Source organism: Carassius carassius, chromosome 22 (assembly GCF_963082965.1).
Source record: "Carassius carassius chromosome 22, fCarCar2.1, whole genome shotgun sequence".
NCBI lineage: Eukaryota > Metazoa > Chordata > Actinopteri > Cypriniformes > Cyprinidae > Carassius > Carassius carassius.
In genome coordinates this window covers 8,993,993-9,020,568 of record NC_081776.1, presented here as the reverse complement: position 1 = coordinate 9,020,568, position 26,576 = coordinate 8,993,993, and the positions used below count along the sequence as shown (strand labels likewise).

At 38.2% G+C, this 26,576-nt stretch overlaps 1 protein-coding gene across 2 annotated transcripts in view; it reads right to left on the bottom strand.

Moving 5' to 3' along the window:
- The window catches only part of LOC132098876 (PDZ domain-containing RING finger protein 4-like), a 53,726-nt gene that overhangs the window by 8,165 nt on the left and 18,985 nt on the right, over positions 1-26,576 (bottom strand). Inside the window, exons 1-2 of one of the 2 annotated variants that reach the window (XM_059505142.1) lie at positions 19,839-20,541; positions 700-941 (exon numbers count right to left, since the gene is read on the bottom strand). In XM_059505142.1, coding sequence (XP_059361125.1) covers positions 700-941; positions 19,839-19,907 — 311 coding nt within the window. In that variant the 5' untranslated portion in view covers positions 19,908-20,541. Of the gene's footprint in view, positions 1-699; positions 942-19,838; positions 20,542-26,576 lie in introns of those variants that run through there. The other variant, XM_059505143.1, reaches the window with a different exon arrangement.

The following is a 26,576-nucleotide window of genomic DNA, read 5'->3' as shown; positions in this document are numbered from 1 at the left end:
AATCTTTGATTTTGCTTAGTTGTAGCCAGACAATCAGATTAGCATAAATAAATCAAAACAAAACGCATGCCTTATTGGACAAACTGAAGCACTTGGAAAGCTGTAAAAGGGTATAAAACACCAAGAGAAAGCTCTGTGCCAGCATGTTTGATATTTTAGTACTCCATTAGGTTTTAATCACCCTGTATACAACTCATTACAGGAAATGTGTAAGGGAAGCCACTGCAATAATTACATAGGCCCTGAAGTGAATTTTATGATGGCAGTGGGGGATATTTCATGAGGAGGAAGGGGGTAAGGGCTTCTGCCTGGTGATGAAGCAATTCTTGACAATAACATACGTGTGTGTGTGTGTGTGTGTATGTGTATATTTCAGAAACACACACATAAAAAAATACAATTATAATAAATAATAAAATTATAATATTATATATTTATATATAAATGTATTTATTTAATATACTTCCCATATATTTGCAATTATATTTATATTTGTAGAATTATAATTTATTTATATTTTTATTTTTATATTTTATTTAATTAAAATTCGCTAATTAAAAATACTACTATTACTACTACTAAATATATATATTGTGATTAAAAAATATATATTGTATGATATAATGAAAAAAAACACAGTACAATAAACAGTATGAGGATTAAGTCTAAATCTAATTAACAGTCTTGCCTTAACATTACCTGTCCGACAGCAGGAAGGGGCAGATGTCTGGCACTGGTGGGGTGGTGGGTCTCATCTTAGCCAGAGCCATGATGTGCTCAAATGTGATGTCTGTCTGAGTGCACACATCCACCACACACACTTCCTGTAGGCTGTTTTGGTTCCGGGACGAGGGCCCCAACACCTGCACCACAATGGGATCCTTGCGCATGGCCTCCACTGCTCCCTCATGTCCAGACTTGGAAAATTCACGCCCATTCACCTAATAAGAGGTAGAACTATAAATATCAATAGAATTCAAACCACACAGACACACACACACAAACTTTTGGGTTGTAAAATTAGCATAAAAAATTACATGGTTTATTCATTTATTTACATTTTTTAATTATATATTATACTTTATTATATATATAATATATTTTTTTGTGCAATCATAATGACATCTGACATGTTGCACCTGACACCTGTCAAAGCCAGCACATCAGAATTCGCTCACCCGCATCAGCAGGTTCACTGCCAGACCAATTAAATGAGCTTGTTATAAACCCAGAGTACTCAGCCTTTTAACCATTTATTTTAGACAGAATCACACCCGAGGGAACACACAAACCCCTTTACCTTTATGCTGTAAGGTTTGTGAAATAACTGACAGGTCAATACCCTACATGCCACTGCTGAAAATATTTTTGTGATTAGTTTAAGCTTATTTTACTGGTCCACACAGAAACCCAGCAAAAATCTATGAAAATAGTAAATTTATAATGCACATTAATTCATGCATATTGTGTCGTATATTGTAGATGTCATCATACAGGTGAATTTATTAGCTAATGCTGAAGAATAAAAAAAATTCTAGACTGGAGCTACTTTACACATGATTCATTCTAGACTGAGCAGTTTTCCTTCAGCTATGTGGTTCCTGTGAGGCAGAACTGAAAACCAGCTTAATTATGCAGGACTTTCTTTAAGATTCCGTACCCTCATTTCACATTTCTTGTGAAATTCAACAACAAAGCGTGGCCGTTTCATTTATTTTCTTTTGCTTTGGGGTAGCGCTTAGTATTTGGAGCCTCAGGCTGTCAGAAGTACAACTGCTGTTGAACGACCTCAACATTTGACACAACATGACAGGGACCTTTGCTCTCAGACATTCATCAAGTCATCCAGGCATCCTGCAACTTTCCTTACAAGAAGACTGAAGAGCAAGGGATCATTGAGCTAGATGCATTTACCAGATGGGCAATTTAATCTATTGGTAACTAGGAAACAAGTCAAAATATGCACACAGAGATGGAAACTCTTTACCTGCTGAGTCTCGTCTTCAGAGCTGGCTGGGGTCATCTGTGCAGCAAACTCAACAGATGTGATCCTCAGCACCAAGAATAATGCTTGTGTCTTGTTGAAGCACATTTTTTAGACACAAAATAAAGGAAACTAAAATCTTACACCCACAAAAAATATGGCAGCATGAGGGTTAAGACAAGATGGAACAAATGGGAATAATGCTATTGCTTTACTTCTGAGGATACACTAATAGGTGTCAAGCATATGGCTGTACATTTCTAGAGAGACATACTGGATATATATCAGCCATTGTATATTTATGTGCATATGCTTATTTCCTTTATTTTTACAGTTAGATTACCTTTTACTATCATGCATCTAATTATCACTCAGAGTAAATTTGTTAACTTAAAGTTAATTGTTAAAAATGTTACATTTTTAAATTGTTTTAATTTTTAGTTGTTGAATCACTGGACTGCAAAATAAGCACACCATGGTTGGTTTTGAAGGTTGGCTACTTGTTTTATGCCCATAACATATGTTACTTTCTAAGAAAGTGGTTTAAAATCATTTATAGTCAAAGACTAGCCACTGGTGGAGAAACAGCCCATTGATTTCTATAGATTTATATCTTGTCTAAAAGATCAGCAGGTGAAGAAACTCTGCAGTTCACATTGGTTAAATTCGATCCAGTGAGATATGAAATTAAAGGTCATTAAAGTCGATGAAACGTAGCCGCCAAATCTTCACCAACCTACCTCCACATTCCACCTCGATACATGACTCTGAAAAGGTCAGGTGCCACCAGGGTTTGATAACAAGGTCTGAAACTGGATTGTACCGCAGTAACCTTAGACCCATCATATTGATTTCAGACTCACTATACCAGCTCTGCCTCAAGAGGACCATGTAGTACATCGGAATGTTGAAGTAGAGAGCAGAATCACAGCTAACATCAATGGTGGAGAGTACAATGTGTGTGTTTTTATGTGTGTGTGTGTGTGCGCGTGTTGTCGGAGCTGTCATATTTGTGTCAGTTCTCGTCAGGTGACACATATCTAAAGGCTTGTTTATTTTCTCCAAGCTGAATGATTTGGTACAGGTGAGATAAGCACAAAGAAGTGATAAGACTGCATGTGTGTTTGCTTAAACACATGTGGCATGAGAGATAAGAATTGGATGAGAACCTCTAGGCCGGTCGACTAAACAGCGGAAAATGCAACAGCTACAGGCAGACGTACACACAAACAGCATTACGTCAATCCAAAAAGTACAGACAGTTGTTGTCTGACAAAAGAGCTAAACACTGGTGAAAGACACTTGACTATAGTCTTTTATATGGCACATTTGTAAGGGAGTCACACTTTGAGTTTCTCGACACTGTGAATCCAAAAGGAATAAAGGCATGAGAGCGTAACAGTGAAATCCCACCTGGGAAGTGTCAAGCAATCAGAAAGGATTCTTCAGGGTATTATGTGTGAGCAAAAACACAATATCTGACACACGATCCCATTCACAACACCGAAATCATCTTATCTTCATATTGAGCACATGGTCGAAAGGCTCAGTCACCCATCGATTCACTGTAGGAGCTCAATGGCAATGGCACATGGATGTCTAATCAAAAAAGAAAGACTTCCTAATCATTACAACTTTTAATTTCTGTTGAAAATCTGAATTTAGCATATATTTTTTTTAGAGCTCAGACTCTCTAAGCAGCTGCAGGAGTGTATAAAACGCCCGTCGACAACCATCATCTCGCGGTGCAAGAGGAACCACACAGATTCTGTCACACATTCTTTTATTATTTTAATTCATTTTCTTCATTAGATTTACTTGGAGACTGATGACTAACTCGCCGTGCCCTTAACTATTCAGATATTCAAAAAGAGGCTATTAACTATTTGCATACATGCTATTTTCCCTGTAGTCTCTGCAATGATTAATCAACGTGGCAAGAAATTAATGAGAGGCAATTAGTCCCCTAACAAAATGCATGACTGAGTGAGAGATGGAGAGAAAAAAAAGTGCAAGGACTTTCTGTATAAGTGAATTTGGTGCAAATTACAGTACTGTCAATGTGTGCCAGAAAAAATGTTTTGTCTCATTATAAGTATAAGCCAAGCATAACAGACTGCAAACAAACAGTTTAGTAATGATAATAACTTGGGCTAATTGTTTAAAATAATACGGCATTCCCACATTATCCACCACTATGAACTTGGTGTGAAAATTATCAGTTTGACAAACCTTTTTTGCTGCAAGTAGAACAAGCAACATTTTTATAAATGAAATATTTAAAAAGGAATAATACATATATTATTATCATTAAAACATTATTTAATATTTTTTAAATAACAAATACAGTATTTAGAAAAATGCTAAGGTAACTGTTTATCCATCCAATGACATTCATTGTTATTTTATTATTATTTATATACTATTTTTAAATATTATATATGTTTTCATATTTCGCTTTTTGTTTTCATTTAAATTTTAGTTTAAGTTTTAATAATTTTGTTATGTGCTTTTTTTTTTGATTCCTCAGTTTTTATTTCAGTTATAAACTTAATTATTTTAGTTATTTGTCAAAGCAAAATTTCTAATATTCATTTAAGTTTCAGCTTTATTTCAATTACCAAAAATGTTTTTTTTTAAAACAGGTTTTTTTTTTCAACTCCATTTGGTGTTGCTATTACAAATTTCACCTTAAGTTTTATAAACCTAATTATACTTCAGAAATAAGATGTAACACCTAAGGCATAAGCATCTGCAAGTACATGCCTTCCCTCGCCTTGCCCCCCAAACATATCAAACATATAAGTAACTTTGATTACACAGTATCACCATAGAGATTCAACCATCTCTACTGCCATTGCTTATGTGTGTGCTTTTGCATTAAATTCAAATTCCTCTTTAGGGACAAAGAATTACTACTCAAAGAGGTTTAAGGTGGCAATGTGCCACTGACTTATTCTGTGGGAATCAGGCAGTGGGAGTTTGACTACACAACACAACGCTGACAGAGTTCACCCTGCAGGCGAATGTCTACCTTTCACAACATAATTAAATTCTCCATTAGCACCAACCTTGGTTTGATCCTTAGAGCAGTATAAATGCCTCTCATTCTTCTCTATTTTTTCAGCTACAAAAATAAATAATGCATTTGAAATAGCAGGCACGTATATCATAGGGAGCTGTGTATGTCTAACTAATGAGTCCTTCAGCAGGACCCAGCCATGGATGACATGGGTTATGACAAACTGCGTCAACAAAACATTTGTTTAGTCTCAGTGCCTCACTACAATAACCCAACGCAAGCACTCTCAATATGTACGATCATACCGCATGCTGTCATAGAGTACATCATGTGTACTGAATGTAGATGTAGGGAATTGTTTTTCCATTACAGGAGTGTGAATAAATGAAATATTCTCAGAATGAGAACAGATTTTTGACAGGGTTGTGTCTCTTTGTCTTCATTGCCTGCCCTATTTCGAGAACTTAAACCTAACATGCTATAACACGTAGGGGCTTGTTGCTCTTCCTGGTCACTGTTGGATTTCATCAGAGTTACCGTGGCACTAGAAATTGCAACGGAAATGACTTCAAATAGGTTTTCCAAACACTTCCACCATCTGCAATTGGTGGGAAAAACAGCAGTCAACTGCTGCGTCCGGAATCTAATATCTCCTTACTACAGTATATAAATTGTGAAAAACAGTAAACCAAAAGAGTTCAAATTCATAGTAAAGTGGAAAAACAACATGGTTCATTCAGTTCATCCGAATTTCATTCATTCTACTCATATTTATACTGTATAGAACATACTTTTTGACAGTTGTGAAGTAAAGCCCAAAGTATACTTCATTTTTTGTATGTGTAAACTAGCCTTAAGTATACTCCTTTGATAGTATGTGCGAAAGCAGGCAGTTAACACATGCATCTTTGTCCAGTGTTTGATCTATTTTTCTCCAGAGGTTATGACAGATAAAAATGACTTTGTACTCTTTAAAACTAAAGTTGCAGCTCTCATAAACCTCTCACACAAGTGCTTGTCAATGCAGGTGTCTGTTGTTGCAATCTCTGCTATTTTGTTGTTGTTGTTCTGTCTTTTTATTTTTGTTTTCTATTGTGAAACAACAGTCCTGACCAGTGCTGCCACCTTGTGGAACAACCGATTAGAGCAAAACAAATTCAGTGCATCCAAAAGATTCACAGTGACAAAAAAAGTGTAATGCAATGCACACAGGGCCATAGTAGGGGTTCGCGGGACCCCAGTGCAGGTTGAACCAGTGGGACCTGTTTGAAATTGTTTAATCTGTATGTTCGTTCTATTTATTTATTTGTGCTATTTACACAATGTTTAAGTTTTTTCAGGTTTGTAGGTGTCAAGGTACAGAATATTAAATGTAAAATAGCATTGCATAGTCTTCACTGTAAATATTAAATATACAATCAAACCAAAATTTATTCAGACACCTTCCAAATTTCTCACATTATGACAGTTAAACTGTCAGAACAAATTCATCTTGATAATGTAAGGTATGTAATGGATTACAATCCACCAAAACTTCAGACAACTGTCAGTATGACAATATTTACACAACTATCAATACTTTGTTGACCAATTACCAAGCAATGCTTGATTTTGTTCAGTCTGTGGTGTGAAAAGGTTGCATTAGCAATTAAGGAAAAAAAAAACACGCAAGCAAAACATGGTCAGGTCAAAATGTCTGAATCATTATTTGTTATTTTTTTAATTATTATTATGTATCAGTTTCACTATTAGTCCACTGTATGAATTTTTTTAACGAATACATCCAATATAATACAATGAATACATCAAATATAATGCACTTCCGATTTTTTTCTCAACGGTTTACTTAAGACATAACAATCAGTTTTTTTGAACATATTTTACAAGATGGGTATTTTGACATATTTCGTGTGTATTTGTCGGAACAAGAGCAAAAAGAGACAAATTCGGTGTTCAAGCATTTTGAGACGTGTCTCTGCGTGCGCCCTGAACACCAGAATACAGCGGGTGCTGAATTGGTCTCTTTCACATCTTTTTCTGTTTGTTTAAACTGTGATTTGTATTCGTTCGTTCAGGAGCAGGAGGAACTTCGAACTTCAGTCTGTGAGACGCAGCTCTCTGCGTGTGCACAGAACTCAGCGTGCGAGTAACCATCTACTCAGTTGAGCTTATCCGTGTCTTTCCGTGTACTTTGGGCTTAAGTTCAAATTCAAATGTAGTTCCTACTCTACAGTATGCGATTTTGAATGAACCGAATGTTTCTGTTAAGCTAGTCAGGATGTAATTTTTTTTAAATCAAGCAATTGCTAGCATACCACTCTTACTAGTACGCTAACATTACACACTTCAGCTTTGAATCTACAGACCTTCAAAACCATTGATCCTTATTGAAGCAAAAAACTAGACCAAGGCCTGAGTTTAGCTATTGGTTTTGCTGTGCAGTTGAGTTCACTTCAAGGTTCACCAATAAATGTCATGGCAAAAATGCTGTTGAACAAGCCACCATTAATCATAACCATTACCACAATAGAACAAGGCTATGCAATACAACAATAAAAGGAGGGAAGACCTAAGGTTCAGGGTTGAACTTGCCTTTTTTTGTACATGCTGACTCTCACCTGACCAAATGCTAAAAACTACTGATTGTTCCTGAAGGGCAATGGACATGGTGTCTCGGCCTTGGCCTCTAGTTATAGGTACTGCACTTTGCGAGAGAGAGAGCACGAGAGACAGATTTGAAGGTGATTTGTCGTTTCAGTGGGTTTGCTTCATTATTTCAGCTGATTTCTGGTAGGAGTGTCCCATCGTGCCTCACTAATGACTTTAATGAAGGACTCTGCTCTAGAGAGACGCAAGCTCTTTTCCAAAGCCTAGTGAGTTGCCTTTTAAGGCAGCATATGAACCGTTTCAGAATGCTCCACATAGGTAGCAACTCCATGTGCTACACAAATTAACTCATACATGATTTCAATACAGTTTGATTTTACACTTGTTTCTGAGCTTACCATGTTACATTGCTCTAATAAATATAGAAATACTGAATAATATACTAATAAATTATTTTTTATCTAATTTCTGCATGTTTGTTTTCATTGCACACAAATAGTATTCTGGTAGCTTCATAAAATAACAGCTGAATCACTGATGTCACATGGACTGTTTTAAAGATGTCATTAGTACGTTTCTGGGCATTACTACAGTACGTGGTAGTTCCCTTGCTGTGTATGCAGTGTCAGAAAGCTCTCTGATTTCATCAAAAATATCTTAATTTGTGTTCAGAAGATGAACAAAGGTCTTATGGGTTTGGAACGACATGAGGGTGAGTAATTAATGACAGAATTTTCATTTTTGGGTGAACTATCCCTTTAACATTTAAAAGGTTAAAATTCAAAAGTGTGACATTCCTCTAGCCACGGATTTAACTTCTCAGTGCAATGCATTCTGTGGCTGTCTTTTGGATTCAGTTTAAGAGGAAACTGTAAGAAAGGTAAGCAGAAGATGACGACTGAATGGTACAAAGAAGAACAAACAAAGAAGATGGATTTAGTGTTCTAGACACACAGTCTAATGTAGTGGCTTATCTTCCACTGTGAACTTCATTCATGTTTCTCTCTTTCAGACTGACAAGAATAGATGTAGTGCGTCCGGTGCCAGGGGCTTATTATCTGGTACTTCCTCCTACACACATTACACAAAGATTAACCTTACATCTGCCATCATTACAGGCAGGAACACCACAAACAATAGCCTTATAAATAGACAAAACAAATACACACACACACACACACTATGTACCAAGCAATATTTCTAAATTAAATCAAGGGAGGAATAGTAACTGCTAATCCAATGTATCAGGGTTCAAGAGGAGGTCAGAGTCTGTATCAGTGACTTTCATACATTCTGACATTGCTGGAAATTAATTTTTGAGTTCTGAACCTAAGCGAGGTCTAGTTGTTAGCATCGTCAAAATATACATAGACATGACAGAAAGACCCCCGTTGCTGTATTTTTCCACTATAAAAGCACAAAAAGTGGTGTTGCACACTAGCGTGCCAATCCAAACACATTTCTAGACAAAAACATAGTCATCAAAGACCACATTATTGGCTGTGAATCTTTTGTCCTGCATCCCATGTTTGCGGATCCAAAGCCTGATGAATTCATCTGGCAGTTGAGCGTAGGCTGGCACGGGTCTGTCATGCTCTATGTGTAGTTAATTCACCACTACAGGTGTGGCACATGGCGGCTGCCACCATAGGTCCAAAACTGACTTCTGCTCCCAATCAAACCTAAAGCCCAATATTAAGATGAATCAAATAACCGGGAGCACAAACACAGCATTTATTATAGCCAAACCTGCACCTTCTGAGTAAAACCAGGTACATTGTTTGAGAAGTTCAATGTGTGAACGACAGATATAAATCAAATTATAACAACCCTTTAATGAGCTACCAGCCGTGAGATTTTTTTTATCTCCCGAAACGTGTGTGTAATTCCTGCTCTTCCTGTTACATGCCAATTAGCATTATTCCTCATGTGTTGAGTCAGATTCCACTAGGCGAATAGAAAAAATATCACACGCCTTTACACCTGAACACTCTTCAAGAGCACATCAGATGTGTGTGAATGGACATCCAAACACACGCTTGCTTAAAGATCTTCTCCGACTCACGCAACCCCATAATACACGCCACGCTGTGTTGTTTTGCTGTGCAATTTAACTCCATTCAGCCTGTCAGCAGTCAGTCAGCGCCTGCTTTTACAGTTGCTCAACAGATGACTTCAAGTATGAATTGGGCATAATTGGCTAATCAGAAATAGACATGGAAGAATTTGAATGAACAGATAAAAAGACAGAACAGTATTTTTCACAGTATAGAGCAAGAACATGGGACACAGTTGTGACTCCATTAATTCACTATTTATCATTGTAGATTAATATAATATAATAATATAATATAAAATATATAGAGATGAAAATTCAAATTTTGAGATGTATTACATTTATAATTAAATAAATACACAAACAAATGCACAATTTTTTTTTATAATAATTAATTAAATAAATGCTATATAGTTGCATTCTCCCCAGTAAGCATTTCTTAAAAATACATAACATAACATAACATATGTTGAATATTCACTTTTTACTTCAGTCAATATTTCTAAAAGCAGCTTTATTTGTATTTAACAACAATAAACAAGCAAACAAACAAACAAATAATTTTCTTATAAAAACATTTATGGGCTTCACATTTCAATTATTATTTTTTATTTATTTATTTTATTTTATGAAGTAGACATTTGAAACTAACCAACATAACCCCTTGCTTGAGTAAACATATGCATACTTGAACTACTGAATACTACTACTTAATATATTCCTTAATATATGCAACAATTTACCTATATGACAACTAGCCTGGTCACTTCCACGATATCTTCCTTATTAGGCCAATATGAAAGCAAACAAAAGGACACAAAACTGCTAATTTCCTGGAAAGGAAATTACTTGAACCCTACTGATGTTTCAGAAAGCAGATCTGATTACGGAGTGGAGACTCCATGGTGTGCCCCACAGATGGGCCGCTTGATACTTAATACGCAAACGGACAGCGCAGGAGACCTCAGAGAGTTGCTAATGACTTTTCAAGCATGCTAGAAAACCAACTCAAGTTTGATAGTGTCACAGTATCAAATGAACATACAGAACCCTTCCAAGGCATGCGAGTTTGGACTCAGGACATACAGTATGAGATCTACAGGCTTCAATAAGACATGCAGAAAAGTACAGACCAGGTACCAGTTCAACACATTACAACCAAACACAGATATGAATGATTCAGCCATCATTAATTAATAAATGCTCACTAATTCTCACTAATTAATAAATGCTCACTAATTCTGACGTACACTAACTTTGGATAAAACTTACCTAGTAGTAAAATTGATGATCATAATATCAAAATTAATCATTAAAATGAAACCACAACTGTCACACACAGTATAAAAATGTGTGTAGAAATTAAACAATGTTTAAATAAATTTGGAAGATTAAATGCAATGGTTATGATTATTTCACTACTCATTTAGATAAACAGGTTTTAAAACAATAAATATGAAACTGTAATAACATTTTATGGATTTTCATATTTAAGAGTCTGGAACGAGTACAACAAAACAAAAATGTATTAAGTTTTAATGTAAAAAAATTCGAAATCTCAACTCTTCAGAAATGCATGTTTTTTTTGTTAAAGGACCCTGACTACAAGTTCAACACATTTACAAGGAATGTTTGAGTGATGTCAGCTTATCATTGCTGTTGAATTAAGGATGTCACAGTGTGCTGGTATCAGACTCAGAGGAAGTGACCCGGGCCGGTTTGTGTCTCACACTGACAGACTGTCACTCACACAGGGGGCCGAGGCCAGCCAAGAGGAACATACAGGAGCAGTGACCTCCCTGTATGTGTGTGTGTGTGTGTGTGTGTGTAAGACGTGTGTGATGAAAGGTGAAATGCATCCAATCTTGTCTGCTATTGCCAGATATAAGACAGCATGTATGCAAAGACACAAGGTCTCTCTCCATAATTATGTTCCATATAACAGTCCATTCAAGTGTACTACTAACAGTTTGAAGTTATATTGAAATTAGACTCTGATCAACACTACAATTTAATATCCCATAATTCCTCAGCCTTCTGCTCTCTGTTTTCTCTGAGAAAATGTCTCACCTTTGCAAGAACAAAAGAACAGACAGAAAAGTGGGGTGGGGGAGGGGTATCGTATCACCCACATTTTGCATGCTGTACAGACACAAGAAGCCACTGAGATCCATTCCTGTGCCTTAACCTTGCACACACAGATGCTTTATTATTTGATATGCATAATAATCTTACCAAGTAACTGCACTACTGGGCTGAACAGCAATGCTCACAGATTGTTTTAATACTGTAGACACATCACACATAACCCATAAATTATCTGAATTTGTCTGAAGAGCTCTCGAACTGTAATTCTCTGCAATACACTGGCAGCTGCATAACGTTATTTCCTCCCTGGGTCCTTGGCCAGATGGGATATTAGGAATTGCCATCTAGACGTATGTACCTGCTAATTGTATGTTAATTACAAATGGATCAATCCACAATCCTCCAATGCACTATAAAGTATAAATATACTATAAATGCACTATAAAATATAAATATAGACTCAATGTAGAACAAATAAATATAAATATATATATTTAAAGTCAATGCAAATTGCCATTTGAAACCACTTTTATTAGCTTGATGTGTTATAGATTGAAAAATGATATTCTGTGTGCAAATTGAAAGTTATCTACCTTGTCTAAATAAACTTACATGTAGCTTTAGTTTATGGTGCTTAATTGTTAATGTAAACATCACAACTTTATACATGTACAGTGTGAAAATGTTTTGTATTTTGTGTTATGCTGAAGATCAGACAGTTTGACAGTGATATTAAATTCGTTAGCATTTTGGAGATTAATGTAAAGTGTTAGATTAAAGCAAATGTAATCTAATGAAAAATAGAGGAAATTAGTTATTTTGTTACTGGTTAGTATTATCTTAAAGCCTAAGTGACATCGGTGAACAATCAAAGTCCTTTAAAAGAGGAGGAGGGTGTTCTGATTAAATATTATGAATTGATGAATCACTCACTATTAGACCAGGAAAATGCATTAAAGTAAATTTTGATTTCATGTTGCCTTCTTTTGCACAATATATGAAGCATTAACTGGGTTCAGCAATATCAGTGATTTTATCCAAAGAGCCATGACAAAAAACATCTCATGATTCAGATTTTTTTTAATGCAAGATCCATCACACTAGCTCTTCTCATTAAGTCAAGTGAACAGAGGTATGTAGATTTAATGCCCTGTGTTTCATTCGTGTAGCACCCATGTGTGACAGAGGCGTAATCAGTCCCTTTTGACTTGCCAATTGGGCAGACTCACAGACGATTGCATGATGAAGGAAAGACAAAACTCCATAACTTCTTATAATTACCAATCAGCTCTGAAGCCCAGCACTAATTACACACCAGTGTGTCTAGGGCAGACAAGCAGGTCATCTCCTTTGTGGTTCCAGACAAATAACTTTTATTTTCTCCATCCATCCATCCATCCATCTTCTTCCGCTTATCCGGGGCCGGGTCGCGGGGGCAGCAGTCTAAGCAGAGAACCCCAGACTTCCCTCTCCCTAGACACTTCCTCCAGCTCTTCTGGGGGGACACTGAGGCATTCCAAGGCCAGCCGGGAGACAAAGTCTCTCCAGCGTGTCCTAGGTCTTCCCCGGGGTCTCCTCCCAGTGGGACGCGCCCGGAACACCTTCCCGGGAAGGCGTCCAGGAGGCATCCGGAACAGATGCCCGAGCCACCTCAGCTGACCCCTCTCGATGTGGAGGAGCAGCGGCTCTACTCTGAGCTCCTCCCGGGTGACTGAGCTTCTCACCCTATCTCTAAGGGATCGCCCAGCCACCCTGCGGAGAAAGCTCATTTCGGCCGCCTGTATCCGGGATCTTGTCCTTTCGGTCATGACCCAAAGCTCATGACCATAGGTGAGAGTAGGAACTTAGATTGACCGGTAAATCGAGAGCTTCGCCTTGCGGCTCAGCTCTTTCTTCACCACGACAGACCGGTACATCAACCGCATTACTGCAGAAGCTGCACCGATCTGTCTGTCAATCTCCCGTTCCATCCTTCCCTCACTCGTGAACAAGACCCCAAGATACTTAAACTCCTCCACTTGAGGCAGGAACTCTCCACCAACCTGAAGTGGGCAAGCCACCCTTTTCCGACTGAGGACCATGGCCTCGGATTTGGAGGTGCTGATTCTCATCCCATCCGCTTCACACTCGGCTGCAAACCGTCCCAGTGCATGCTGAAGGTCCTGGCTTGATGAGGCCAACACGACAACATCATCCGCAAAGAGCAGAGACGAAATTGTGTCGTCACCAAACCTGACCCCCTCCGGCCCCTGGCTGCGCCTAGAAATTCTGTCCATAAAAATCATGAACAAAACCGGCGACAAAGGGCAGCCCTGCCGGAGTCCAACACGCACCGGGAACAAGTCTGACTTACTGCTGGCAATACGAACCAAGCTCCTGCTCCGGTCGTACAGGGACCGGATAGCCCTTAGCAAAGGGCCCCGGACCCCATACTCCCGGAGCACCCTCCACAGGCCGCCGCGAGGGACACAGTCGAATGCCTTCTCCAAATCCACAAAGCACATGTGGACTGGTTGGGCAAACTCCCATGAACCCTCCAGCACCCTGTAGTATAGAGCTGGTCCAGTGTTCCACGGCCTGGACGAAAACCACACTGTTCCTCCTGAATCCGAGGTTCTACTATCGGCCGGATTCTCCTCTCCAGTACCCTGGCATAGACTTTCCCAGGGAGGCTGAGAAGTGTGATCCCCCTGTAGTTGGAACACACCCTCCGGTCCCCCTTCTTAAAAAGAGGGACCACCACCCCGGTCTGCCATTCCAGAGGCACCGTCCCCGACTGCCACGCGATGCTGCAGAGGCGTGTCAGCCAAGACAGCCCCACAACATCCAGAGACTTGAGGTACTCAGGGCGGATCTCATCCACACCCAGTGCCTTGCCACCGAGGAGTTTCTTGACTACCTCGGTGACTTCAGCTTGGGTGATGGACGAGTCCACATCTGAGCCCTCAGCCCAGTGACAGCGGGATTGAGGAGATCCTCGAAGTATTCCTTCCACCGTCCAACGACATCCCCAGTTGAGGTCAACAGCTCCCCACCTTTACTGTAAACCTTTACCACCTTTACTTTTATTTTCTGTTCTGCTGAAATCAGATGATTGTCTTAAGAATGAAATTGAGAGGCCAGGACCAGTTTAAGAATAGAAAACAACATGTTTGTGAGAAAGGAACAAGAGTTAATTTATGCCTATTCATATTTTTTGGTTTGTTTGGAGTTCATAAATTTAAAAGGAGTTCACAAATTATTCTGCCTGTTCTGAAAGGGCAATTTTTTGACAAAAATAGACGCAAATAATAAAATGCTACTAACTGCAACTTGGCCTACTTAGAAAGAAATTGAAGTGTTTAAAAGGGGAGTTGTGAGTTAAAACCTATATGCCATAAATATACTCCAGAGTGTCTGGTTAATGCAAAGTACATTTTTGCATTGCACGGATAGTGTGTCCGCATAGGTGGTGGTGTATGGTATATGGGAAAAAATGAGAGCAGAGAGGGGCTCATAGCGAAGATTTTCAATCAGAGTGTCTGACTGGTCGAGTGGGTTTGTTATAGGGATGTAAAGGTCAAGCCTGCACTTTTTAAAATGAAATAACACAAAAAAGAAAAGGTCACCTCATAATTTCACTGCAGTCATACAGGAAGGAGATCAGACAGAAGTGTAAAATCCCATGAAACTCAGATCAGACAGAAGTGTAAAATCCCATGAAACTCAGATCAGACAGAAGTGTAAAATCCCATGAAACTCATCCACCTGAGTGGTAGAGACAGTGCCAGCAATGATAATGACCCTGTTGGCACTTCTTATTACAGTTGATGCTATCTTAAAAAAATTTTTAAGAAAAAGATTGGCTGAGTGCAACCTTGCACAAATGTATTAAAATTGTGTCCGAAAGGCTGATATTTTAATGCTGATAACCAATAAAAAAAGAAAGCATTGATATGCCTATTGTTATTATACAAGTGAATTTAGGCATCACAACATAGTAATGTACAGTATGAAAAATAAATACTCATTTTGTGATATATGCTCAAGATTTAACGGTTTTATTAAATTATTTATTAAATAATTCTGTTATTGAATAATTAGATGAAGTAAATGTTACATTGCGGCAAAGGTAATGTAAAACAAATGTAAAAATAGAGGAACTGCACAAATCAATAAACCAATATCAACTAACACTAATAAATAAACTAATGAATAATAAATTCATTAATAAGTGAGTGAGTGAATGAATGAATGGTTTCAAAATATAGTGTGTCCCTAACAAAAGTGTCTTATTTCATGTAATTATTAAATCATTAACAAACATTAACTATTTAAAATTAACTAATTAAAAACAATTATCATTAACAAAAATGTAATGAACTATCATAGATCTGTTTGTGCTTTAGAAATCTAATATTACTGTCTACATATTTACATGAAATCTAAAAACTTGTATGCAGTAAATGTGAAACCATACACACAACAGCAGGTAATCCGATACATCTGATAAGGAAGATCAGTAGTGGCATAAATGACATGAGACATAGGTTTAGATGAGGTCATCTGCTCTCATTCCAGATCAGGAGAAAAAGATAAACTCAGCATCTGTCATTTCACTAAAAGAGAAAATCACCAGGATCACTGAGAGAGTAGAGCCTATTTTTAGCAATAATTATGCAATCATTCCATGCATGCTAGAGCCAAAAAGAATGATATGGGCTTTAAATGAGATTTCCATCATATACACACACACAAGCACGCTTTGCCTGGGCTGGAGTTGGCAGGGTCTGCTGATATGATCAGCCCAGGGTCTGTGCTATCTGACAGACTTATCATCCAACGCGCTCACAAGATCAATCAAAACTACATGTTTCTCTGTCTTTCCCTTCTTTCGTTCCACACCCAACACATTTCATCAGCAAGGAGCATCGTTAAGAAAAAGGCTCCGGGACAGGAAGATGGATGAGAGTGTTCTGAGAGAGAGACAGGGGACGTCGCCCATCAGTGACGATGCCAATAAGAGAGACCTTGGTTCAGGCAGGAGTGTGAAGCATCCTTACACACATACACACTCAAAACGTAATCTTACACAATCACAAAAGACAGCTCCTTTTGGCAGGTCTCTCTAAAGGTTGCCCTCCATCTGTGATACACTGACTGCCCAATTCACTCATCCAGATCCATATGGTTGTTAGTGCTCTCGGGACAGACACTTCCTCTGAACCCTCGATGGCCACCGTATGGGGCGCAGAGGTAAATGGATGCCAGCTTGAAACAAGGTGAATTACACAGCAAATGTAATTGACGTAAATGTAAAGGTAATTCCTGCTAAGTTCTGCTTCTGTTTTTTCATGTTACCTATGAAATTTGTGGAACTACAGATACTAAAAATGAACGGCGGATTGATAGTAAATGTGTGGGAGGTGATATCTCTCCTTTGCCTCCCATGCTGATCCACAGACTGGAAATTACACTGAGCATCTGTCCCCATAAGGGATCCTGACTATGGCCGTAAACTGCACTGCTCCCATGAGCCTCAGTGTTTCAGCTCAACTGAGTGAAATAGCCTCCATCACCTAACACAGAATCACTGATCAGCAATTACCAGTGTTTTAGAGATTGATAGGGAAATAAATACATTTAAATGGTTTGATGTTAACAGTTGCCTCACTCTGTGCACCTTACAGATTTAGCCTAGCAGTAGATCAAATTTTAAAATATACTTCTGCCAAGGATTTACATATTTTTTCCACCCTGCACTATATACGTTTACACAGTTTGTTCAATAAATTACCATTTTATACAGACATCCAATGGTTAATGTAAATTCACAATAACTGTGTATTAATAAGCATCCACCATTCCACTTTTCATTGGTTTTTGCCATCTTGTTTTCCACAGCACTGCATAAAATAATGCTTGGTTTCTCAAAAGCTTTGATATTATTAAGTGTTTATATCCCCTCAAATCAAGTTATCTGTAATAAGACTTGAAATGACATCACATATTACATCACAATGGATAAACAGCAGCTAATCACAGAGATTTTGTCAGTTTGATCTGCCAGCCAAATTAAGGTGAAACTGTTCAGACCTTAAAATCCAAAACTTGATTTTGCTGATGGAGCATAAACACACAGACCTCCGAGACTAAGAGTAAGAGAGAGGGAAAGAGTGTGGGAGTACGGTTCTTTGTAACGTGGCTAACAAAGAAAGAAGAATACATTTCCATGGTGAGCCCATTGAGGGGTAAACACTCACACTAAACTCATAAATCTCACAGACCACCAGGGCTAACAGGCTGTGCTGCCAAGAATAGTGTCAAAATTGTCAGGGGGCGTGAAATTGCAGTGTAGGCGTGTGTTTGTGTTTATTCATGTCTGCTTCTTGTTGTGACTTCAAGAGTAACACGGTGCAACATTTCTTTGATTTCTTCTTGGGAACATGAAAGCTTGAAAATTTTAATTGTTGAATAACAGGAACATCTGAGGCACATGCTTCCTTGACACACTTTTGCGCCAGCTTGGGAATTCACTCCACAGAGAGTAGATCCAGATTTCCCTCTCCTTTCAACCTTCCCTAGTACTTTCATCCTTTCTGGAGACATTTGCATTAGTTCTTTCTCTCCCCGTTCTGTCATTCTTCCATCGAGAGTTGAACTTCACTGATAAAACTACAAAGGGAGCGACATGTGACATATAAAAAGTCATCTCATGTCAAGCAAAAAACAAACCATAACCCGCCAGACACATACACACAATCTCTAGGGTGTCACAGCAGCAACACAAAAATGCTGCCAGCAACTTTTCACTCTATTGTTCCACAAAAGAGCAAGTGCTTGTACAAAACTCCTAATCACAGGCAATACAGCACTGTTATCAGCAAGAAGCTATCTGAACAAGTCACTCTTAACACAAGCCTGCATGCTGTTTTGAACCAGTAGGGATCAAACTTCTACCACTTCATCTGACCGGGATAATCTCCCAGACTGGCTTCCACACAGACTAAAGGCACAGTTTACCATCTAATTAGGTACTAAAGCCATTTTGTACAACACCTTAATGAGGCGGCAATCAGAGCAACATGAAAATATTATTTTGCACGCTTGGTGCTCAAAAGGGAGCAGGGACTCTGACCTCCCATGCAGCATAGGAACATGGGTATTCCTACAGCTCAGACAGAAGCAGAGCCAGGAGTTCAGCCAGTCCGAGACTAGCATCCACCCTAAACGTTAATGGTTATTAAAAAGCTAAATTGATCTTTAAAAATTGTATTGAACCACTCTGCTTCTAAGAATCTGTTACAGGGCTCCAGTGGGTGCCAACTATATAGGCAAGGGTTTGGAAACATGGTGGTACTAATCATGATCAATGATTCTTTAGTAATTTGTTCAGGTCTTTGCACATTATCCAGGCTTGCTTCTTTCTTGCAACTCTACGTAACAATAAGTTTCACCAGAGTGTGAAATCCTAAATTCTCATCCTCCTACCTTAAAGCATCTTGTACAACAGCTGTACCTAAATGAACAAGAACATTAGTACAGTTGTGAAGGTTGTGTTCTTCAAATCCTTCTTGAACCAATCCCTGACAAATGCTTCCAGGTAAGTCCCCAATGCAGTTTGGGAATTCAACACAAGGAGTTCCCCTAAAGAACTCTTCACACAAGACTGTGCATATCCAAACAACTACTAGAACCAAACTGAACGTCTTAGAAGACACTTTTAAAACACAAGGTTTGGAGAATCCAGGTTTGTGGTCCTTTCCATTCCCACGATTCTTTCTCACTCCCATATCACTTCCTATCCACTCTCTGACAGTCCAGTCCAAAAAAGCCCAAAATGAATCTTAAAAAAAAAAGGGTTTCCCTATCTACTACTTGGAGGAGCAGTGCCCTGTCCCTTGAAACAAATGCTTCTTGCATTATTATTATTTGTAGGTTGTGTTGGATAAACAAGTCTAAATAAATGAATCCATTCATCTAACAACGTTGCCTAGAAAAGATAGAGAACAGAGAAGGTAGAAACTTTCATAGAAGTCCCATTTGATCTCACAACTTAACTTCAGAAGGATCTCAGGAGTAGGTTAAACAAGTCGACTCACCTGTGCGATCTCATACAGCAGCTTGTAGTGCTCCTCTCTTTTCTGCAGCGTGCACAGGTTACAGCCCATCTCACCGTCTCGGGTCCCCCAACAGATCTCTGGAAGTAGTGCACACAAACAGGCACACCGGGGATTTCCCTCAAATCTTGAGTAACGTCTCTCATCAGTAGGTACCTCTTTCCCAGTCTTTGTGTAAAAATCACACACTGACCAGGTTGCCTGCAGAATTCCTTGTGAATGACTGTCTGTGTGTATGCATCATACCCCCTCGATCTCCCTGTGTCCCTCTCTCATCCACACTACCTAGTAGTCATCCACGCTGTACGAAACCCCTCTCCATAGAGACACACCCCCTTCTCACTCGCACATCTCTCCCTCTCTCTATCCCTCTCTCGGTTCCTCCCTCTCTTTCTATCTAAAGCTCAGTGCACATGACTACACCTACTCTGGCTCATGAATAATAATGACTATCTGTTGGTTATTCATAAAAGATGATGCGTAGAAGGTGCTATGACTGTGTTAACTGGGTATTTATCTCAAGGCATTAAATAAGGTGGTAACGACCACCAGCAGAACAACTAAAAATACATCTCACATTTAGATAACACAAATTTATTTATTATTTGATTGATTTATGTTGTTCATTCCACAGTCTTTAGTGATTCTATATATCATGAATAGAAATTGGCCTTGTGTGAAGGAGAATAAATGGCCTGTTTTTAATATCTTCAGTGAAGTATGAATAAATTGTCAAAAGGGATTTCAACCATTATGTGAACACTGTATCCAATCCAGACATGATGCAATAAACCAATAAGAAAACGTATTTTATGTAATTCAGAGATTTTGTTCCTAACCAACCGCAAGTAGCTTAATTAGCTCAAATTGGATTTGAAAATCAAAAAAAGTTTGTCATAAACATTAAAAAGGAAGCTGAAGATATTGCAACAATATCAGTTATCATTAACCAATATTGCCGAATATTCTGGACAGGGGAGGAAATTTAATAATCAACTATAGAAAAAGTCATAATGGTTGACGACTATTGTAAATACTGTAGGGGGACGTGCACAACTCATACTTTATGGTTGTTATGGCCTGCTGTATTTACCCACACATGTCAGTGGTTGATAAATTAGATTTATGTTGGCATCTTATTGAAAGACAATGGTCTAGTAAATATGCAAAAGAAACAGGAAGAGAGACCAACCACTATTGATTGTCCTCAAATTGGATTCCAGACTCCCAGTGAGAATAAAAGAGAGAGACGTGTGGTGATAACAGTATACCGTAGAGGCAGTTGTCCACTGGCAACGAGACGGCTCTCTTGGGAAGCAATAATCCGATTTTTTTGGAGCTTTAATTTCACTCAGCAGGTTTGAAAAGGATCTGAGCCAAATTTGCCCCAACAGGAACTTCTCTCTCCCAAACGCAGCTCTCTACAGTTTTCCACAACATGTGCCTGGAGATAATGAATGCTGGAAGGCACATTCTAACTCCATTTCTCACTTAAACAGCATATAATTAAGACGGTTGTGCAAGACATTAAGAAACCAAGGTTTTTTAAAAAAGAAAAAGAAAAAAAAAGATCAATAATAAAATATTTACATTATTAATTATTATTAAAAACTAATACTAATAATAGTAATAACAACAATAAATATTTTTAAAATTTATTTTAGAATGTATTTATATAAACAGTTCAAGCTATGAACCAAACCAAACCATTAATCAATGCTTAAAAAAACCATTAAGTATCAAAGGGACTCTTTTCCATTTAATCCCATTCAATGCCATTTCATGCTATTCTATCCTCTTCTATTCTACTTCAAAGTTCGAATCCATATTCACTGAGGAGGGAAAGGTCATCTGCAGGGATCAGAAGGCGCTGTAGCAGATAACATCAGCTGCTGACATCACTGGTCACTGAAGGTGACCCCTAAAAGTGACAACATCAGGAATAAAAGTGGCTAGAGATGCTACAAAAAGGTGACCTCAAGTATCAATTGGGCATCATGGAGTCCTGATACTGCTTAATAGCAATACCTGTCAATTGTTTAAAATTAGCATTGATAATTCCACCCTCGATTTATCTGCGCTAAAAACAGCAGGGGAGCACAATCTTTCAGATCAGGAACCATGAGAATTGCATCTCTGTTCTTTTGCTAGCAAGGGTGGGGGAAGATGTGAAAAGCCCTTCAGTGTCATTCACACAGTTTAGATGAGCCATCAGTTTCAAGATACAAAATCCCGCAGACATCACCATCTGGGCCTCTGATTCCGGATGCGTGATACAACTTTTTCTTAAAAGTCCCATATGTTAAAATTATAAATAAGTGAAGTTATTTAAGGTTTAAAGCTATTAATCATGTCACAGACATGTCCTGGATGGTCTTTACCTATTGTTAGAGAAACTTATGAAGAAAATAAATGCATTATGTAACTGATATATATTATTTAAGGGTTATTTGAGACCCTCACATGTTGACATATGTGAACAACTTTAGATGACTGTTCACACCGTACACGTACACCAAAACACACACTAAAATGATGGGAAGGTGGAGTTAGAATGGAGATATCAGAATGACTGAGGGCTAATGTGCCTTGTATCTCAATGCTCAAAAAACATCAATTATTTAAACCTATGAATCATTAATCAGAGCAAGAACACCAGTATTGCTGTTGTTGGAGCCCAGGTTGAGGCGTAGAGACGTGAAAACACCCCTAATGGAGACACTTCAGAGACAGACGGTGTTCAAAATGCATGAATACTTCAGACAGAGTTTTGGATGAATGAAAACAGAACTCAAGACAATCATGCAATATAAACTTATGAAATATTAATATAATGGGCTGCTGAAGTCTTAAGCACATTGAAAATTTTAATTTTTCAGTGATTTCAGTTATAGCTTCCACTTGCTGATCGTCACAAAGCCCTAAATTAATGTATGTGATTAGCTCCTCCATTGCTATAGCGAACTCTTGAGGTCAAGTCAATTTTCTACCTAACAATAAACAATCAGACCATGAATAGGGTCAATGCCCTGAAAATTGTCATTAATTCAGTTTATACAAAAAGGCATACATAGGTATTGTGGTGCATTGCGGTTTTGGACAGAGGTTTGAGAATTTAAAATTGCAAGGTCAACCTGAGTCTTGCAACCCAGCAACACTTGGACCAACTGACCTACACTGAAACGTCAAGCTAGCCAACTCTGACTTCAGATGTGTCCTATGGCCCCCCATAGGTTCAAACAAACCCCAGGCCCTGTTATATGTCATGATACAAGTCGGACAGACCAAATGAAACTCATCTGCATCACACAGCTGAGCTTTACGCTGAGGTTAGAATGACCTCCACAGACCGTCCAACTCACACACACATTCAGACATAACCTACATAACAGACAGACCGCCCCAGTAGTGGCCCTAGGGCACGATAACCCACCACCACAAACACACACATGCTGTTGGAGCCCTATTCCACCTCTGATGTTTTAACTCAACCACTTCTCATAAAACACATTATGGGGCTTCCCTGGTGCCCCCTCTGGCTTTCACTCTCAGGTGGTTGAATAGGAAACAGCACTGGAGGGCCCCTTTACAGCCAAAAAGCATTTGCGCCAAACGTGAGATGCCTTCCATTAAGAACAGAAATAAACTGCTCACCATGGCCGAGATAGCTACAGTTTCATTTCAGTAGCATGTCTACGGTAAACTAATGCCCTCCTGTCTGCTTCTATCTTTTTCTCTCTGGCCATGTCTTTAAACTAATCTCCGTCTACCTCTCCTGATTAGTTGATCGTCCGGTTGGTGTCAGGTTGCTTGTGGCCAGCTGTCTGCTGTTGCTTCACGTTTGCCCTACATTTACTGTCTTAAATGAGCCACTTCACACTTCCATAGAATGACTCTGTGCCTGAGTGACTTTCTCGAAAAACATGTTCAGGTCATTATTGTTGTTATTATATAATTAATTTAATACCATTTATTATTATTGTTATTATTATTATTACAAATGTAAAAAAAAATCATAAAGAAAATTAGGCCTATTTTTACTTTTTGTGCTATTTTAAAGATTTTTTTACACTGTGTAATTATTAAATGACATCTACGTGTATGTTTTCAATTAAGTCTTATTACTGTAACTCATTTGAATATTTTACAAGTCAATTTTTGTAAATTCACATTATTTCATAATTTGGGATTAAACACTGCAAAAAACTGGGGCAGGATTCTTAATAATCCCTTTTGTATTTGTATGCGTGTACTTACCTATTGTTGTTATTATTAATAATAAGTTATTTATTTTTCTCTATATTAGAAAATTAATATAAAATTACTAATAATACAAAAAATTTATATTAGGTACATGGTGTGTCTATAGTAATTCTGAGTTGTATTAATAGAATATATATTGAACAGAAAATCACACAAGTCTATGGTATATCTTCATATAGCAACCATATGTCTGCACCAGCTGTTCCTCCATAATGCTGGAGCTTAAGTTGATTGCTGTTGTGCATGATGGATCAAATGATGGACTGAAGCTACCTCTCAAGTAAACAAACATGACAGTGTTTCTGTTTATTTCCTTATCATCCTTTCTCTTTTTCTTGGGCCTGTGTGTTCAGCACAGCATATCAGATCTTTATCAGAGGAGTGGTTAAAATCCAACACAGTCTGCATTTAAGCAACCTAATCTAAGTTTACCCAACAGAGAGAGCTGGAGGCTCGGGGTCAGATAGGTCACACTCCAGCAGGCCCCTCTCTGGGTTTAAAGGACAAATTCAGAGAGTCACATGCACTTCTGTCTGGTTAGGTGCTTCCAGCTGGTCGTGATTTCCTCTTCTTCCTCGGTGGGCAGGTGGTGCTTCACGTCTGTTCCTGTGATAAGAGGCCACTTCCATTGTCTCTTCCTTCTTCCCTGGACACTGTTTTATCCACAACTTAGCCATTTAAGCTCAAACACATAAGCTTCCCCAAAAAGCTCAACTTTATCACATTGAGGATTTACATACAAAAGAGGCCTTTATGTTGAAGTTAAGCAGAAGGCGACAATATGCACAATCAACAGGGGCTTGAAGTGGCGTGTGGCATCTCTCCTTAGAGAAAGTAAAACAGCAGGAGGTACATTAAGCTGGATGTGGTGGATTTAAGGGCTGCAGAAGCTATAGTGCTCACTAAATTCATATGAAAGTCTCTCTCTGGGAAATGGCCAGATAGCAGGGGTCTAATCAATACTCTACATAACAGTCCTGATAGGGATGGGAAAAATGGCTTTGGATGCTGTGGATCTGGCTAAAACAGATCTATATGTCCAATCCAAACACAGAGACAGCTCCATACTACCAGGCGGCCCATTGCTGCAGTAAATATGCCAATAAAACTTTTACTAGCCTTGTTCCCCAGGGCGATGTAGCATCTAAAAGATACAATGACCTATCTGACACATTTGTGATCCAATTTTACCGCCATCATGGACCACAGTTATGGCTGAGCAGCATGTAACATTGTTGTGGTGAGCACTCCTCCATATAATACGGTCAATACAAAGCTGGTTTTGAGCCTTCATGCAACCATTTGGTTGTACACTTTTTACCTCATTTATCTAATAAAATATGTCCCATTGGCACTAAAGCTTCCTATTGAAGAGATTATTCAGAATTGATAATCTGCTGTGGAAAAATCTCCATGATCAAAAATATTAGAAGAATACAAAATAATCTACATGCAAAAAAAAAAAAAAAAAAAAAAAAAAAAAAAAATTGCACAATGCAGGTGAATGAAAACCTAGACCAGCACAAGCAAATGTTTTATATGCTGCAATGTTTTCAATTCACTTGCAAAACTGCATCCTAATAACTCTAAAAATCCCTAATCAAGACATAATTCATTATTCTGAATTTAAACAGGTATTGTAAAAGTACATATAAAATATATTAAACAAACATAAAATTGTAGAGAGAGAGAGAGAGAGAGAGACTGACAGCTGTATAAATGCTGAAAACAAAATCTATGAAACTGAAAGCGAATTATATTGCTATGTCTCTGAATGATGTTTATATATTGCCAAAAAAATGTCCATGATTAAAAATTACAAAAAATATAAATATTAAGGAACTGATCATATGGCTGTGACATTGAATGAAGCTTAACCTGAGGTCAGGAAGAGGTTTGAGCTCATGGCCCTCTTCAATATGCTAATAGTGTGGTACACTATCAGCTTACAGGCCCATATCCACAGCCTCACTGAATGCACACACACACACACACACACACTTGAACTCAGGGAGAGCACACATTATCATTCAATAAAAAACAGACAGTTCTGCAGAGAAAGACCCCATTGAAATGTTTTTACGCCGCAAACAATGGCAGCTAAAGCAAAGAGCCGAGCAGCAAAAGCGAATGTTTCCCTGGGGAATTACTTCTCATTTACAGATAACCACATAAATGCACCAGACTCAAAATCTCAAAAGAGTTTCAAAAATAAAAAAATAAAAAAAAAATCACAGTAAAAATTCAGGATTCTAAAAAGAAGTGCTCAATATTTTAAAGCTGTGGAAATATGCTAATACTTTCTGGAAATTGCCTAACATAAAAAATTACAGCCTCCTTCTTCGGATATTAAAAATTACAACTCAATATATTTTAAGAATCTACCATTTCTTCTCATCACTTTACAACAGAGTTTCACAGATACTGCACCGGGTAAAGTGTGACTCGTCACATTAT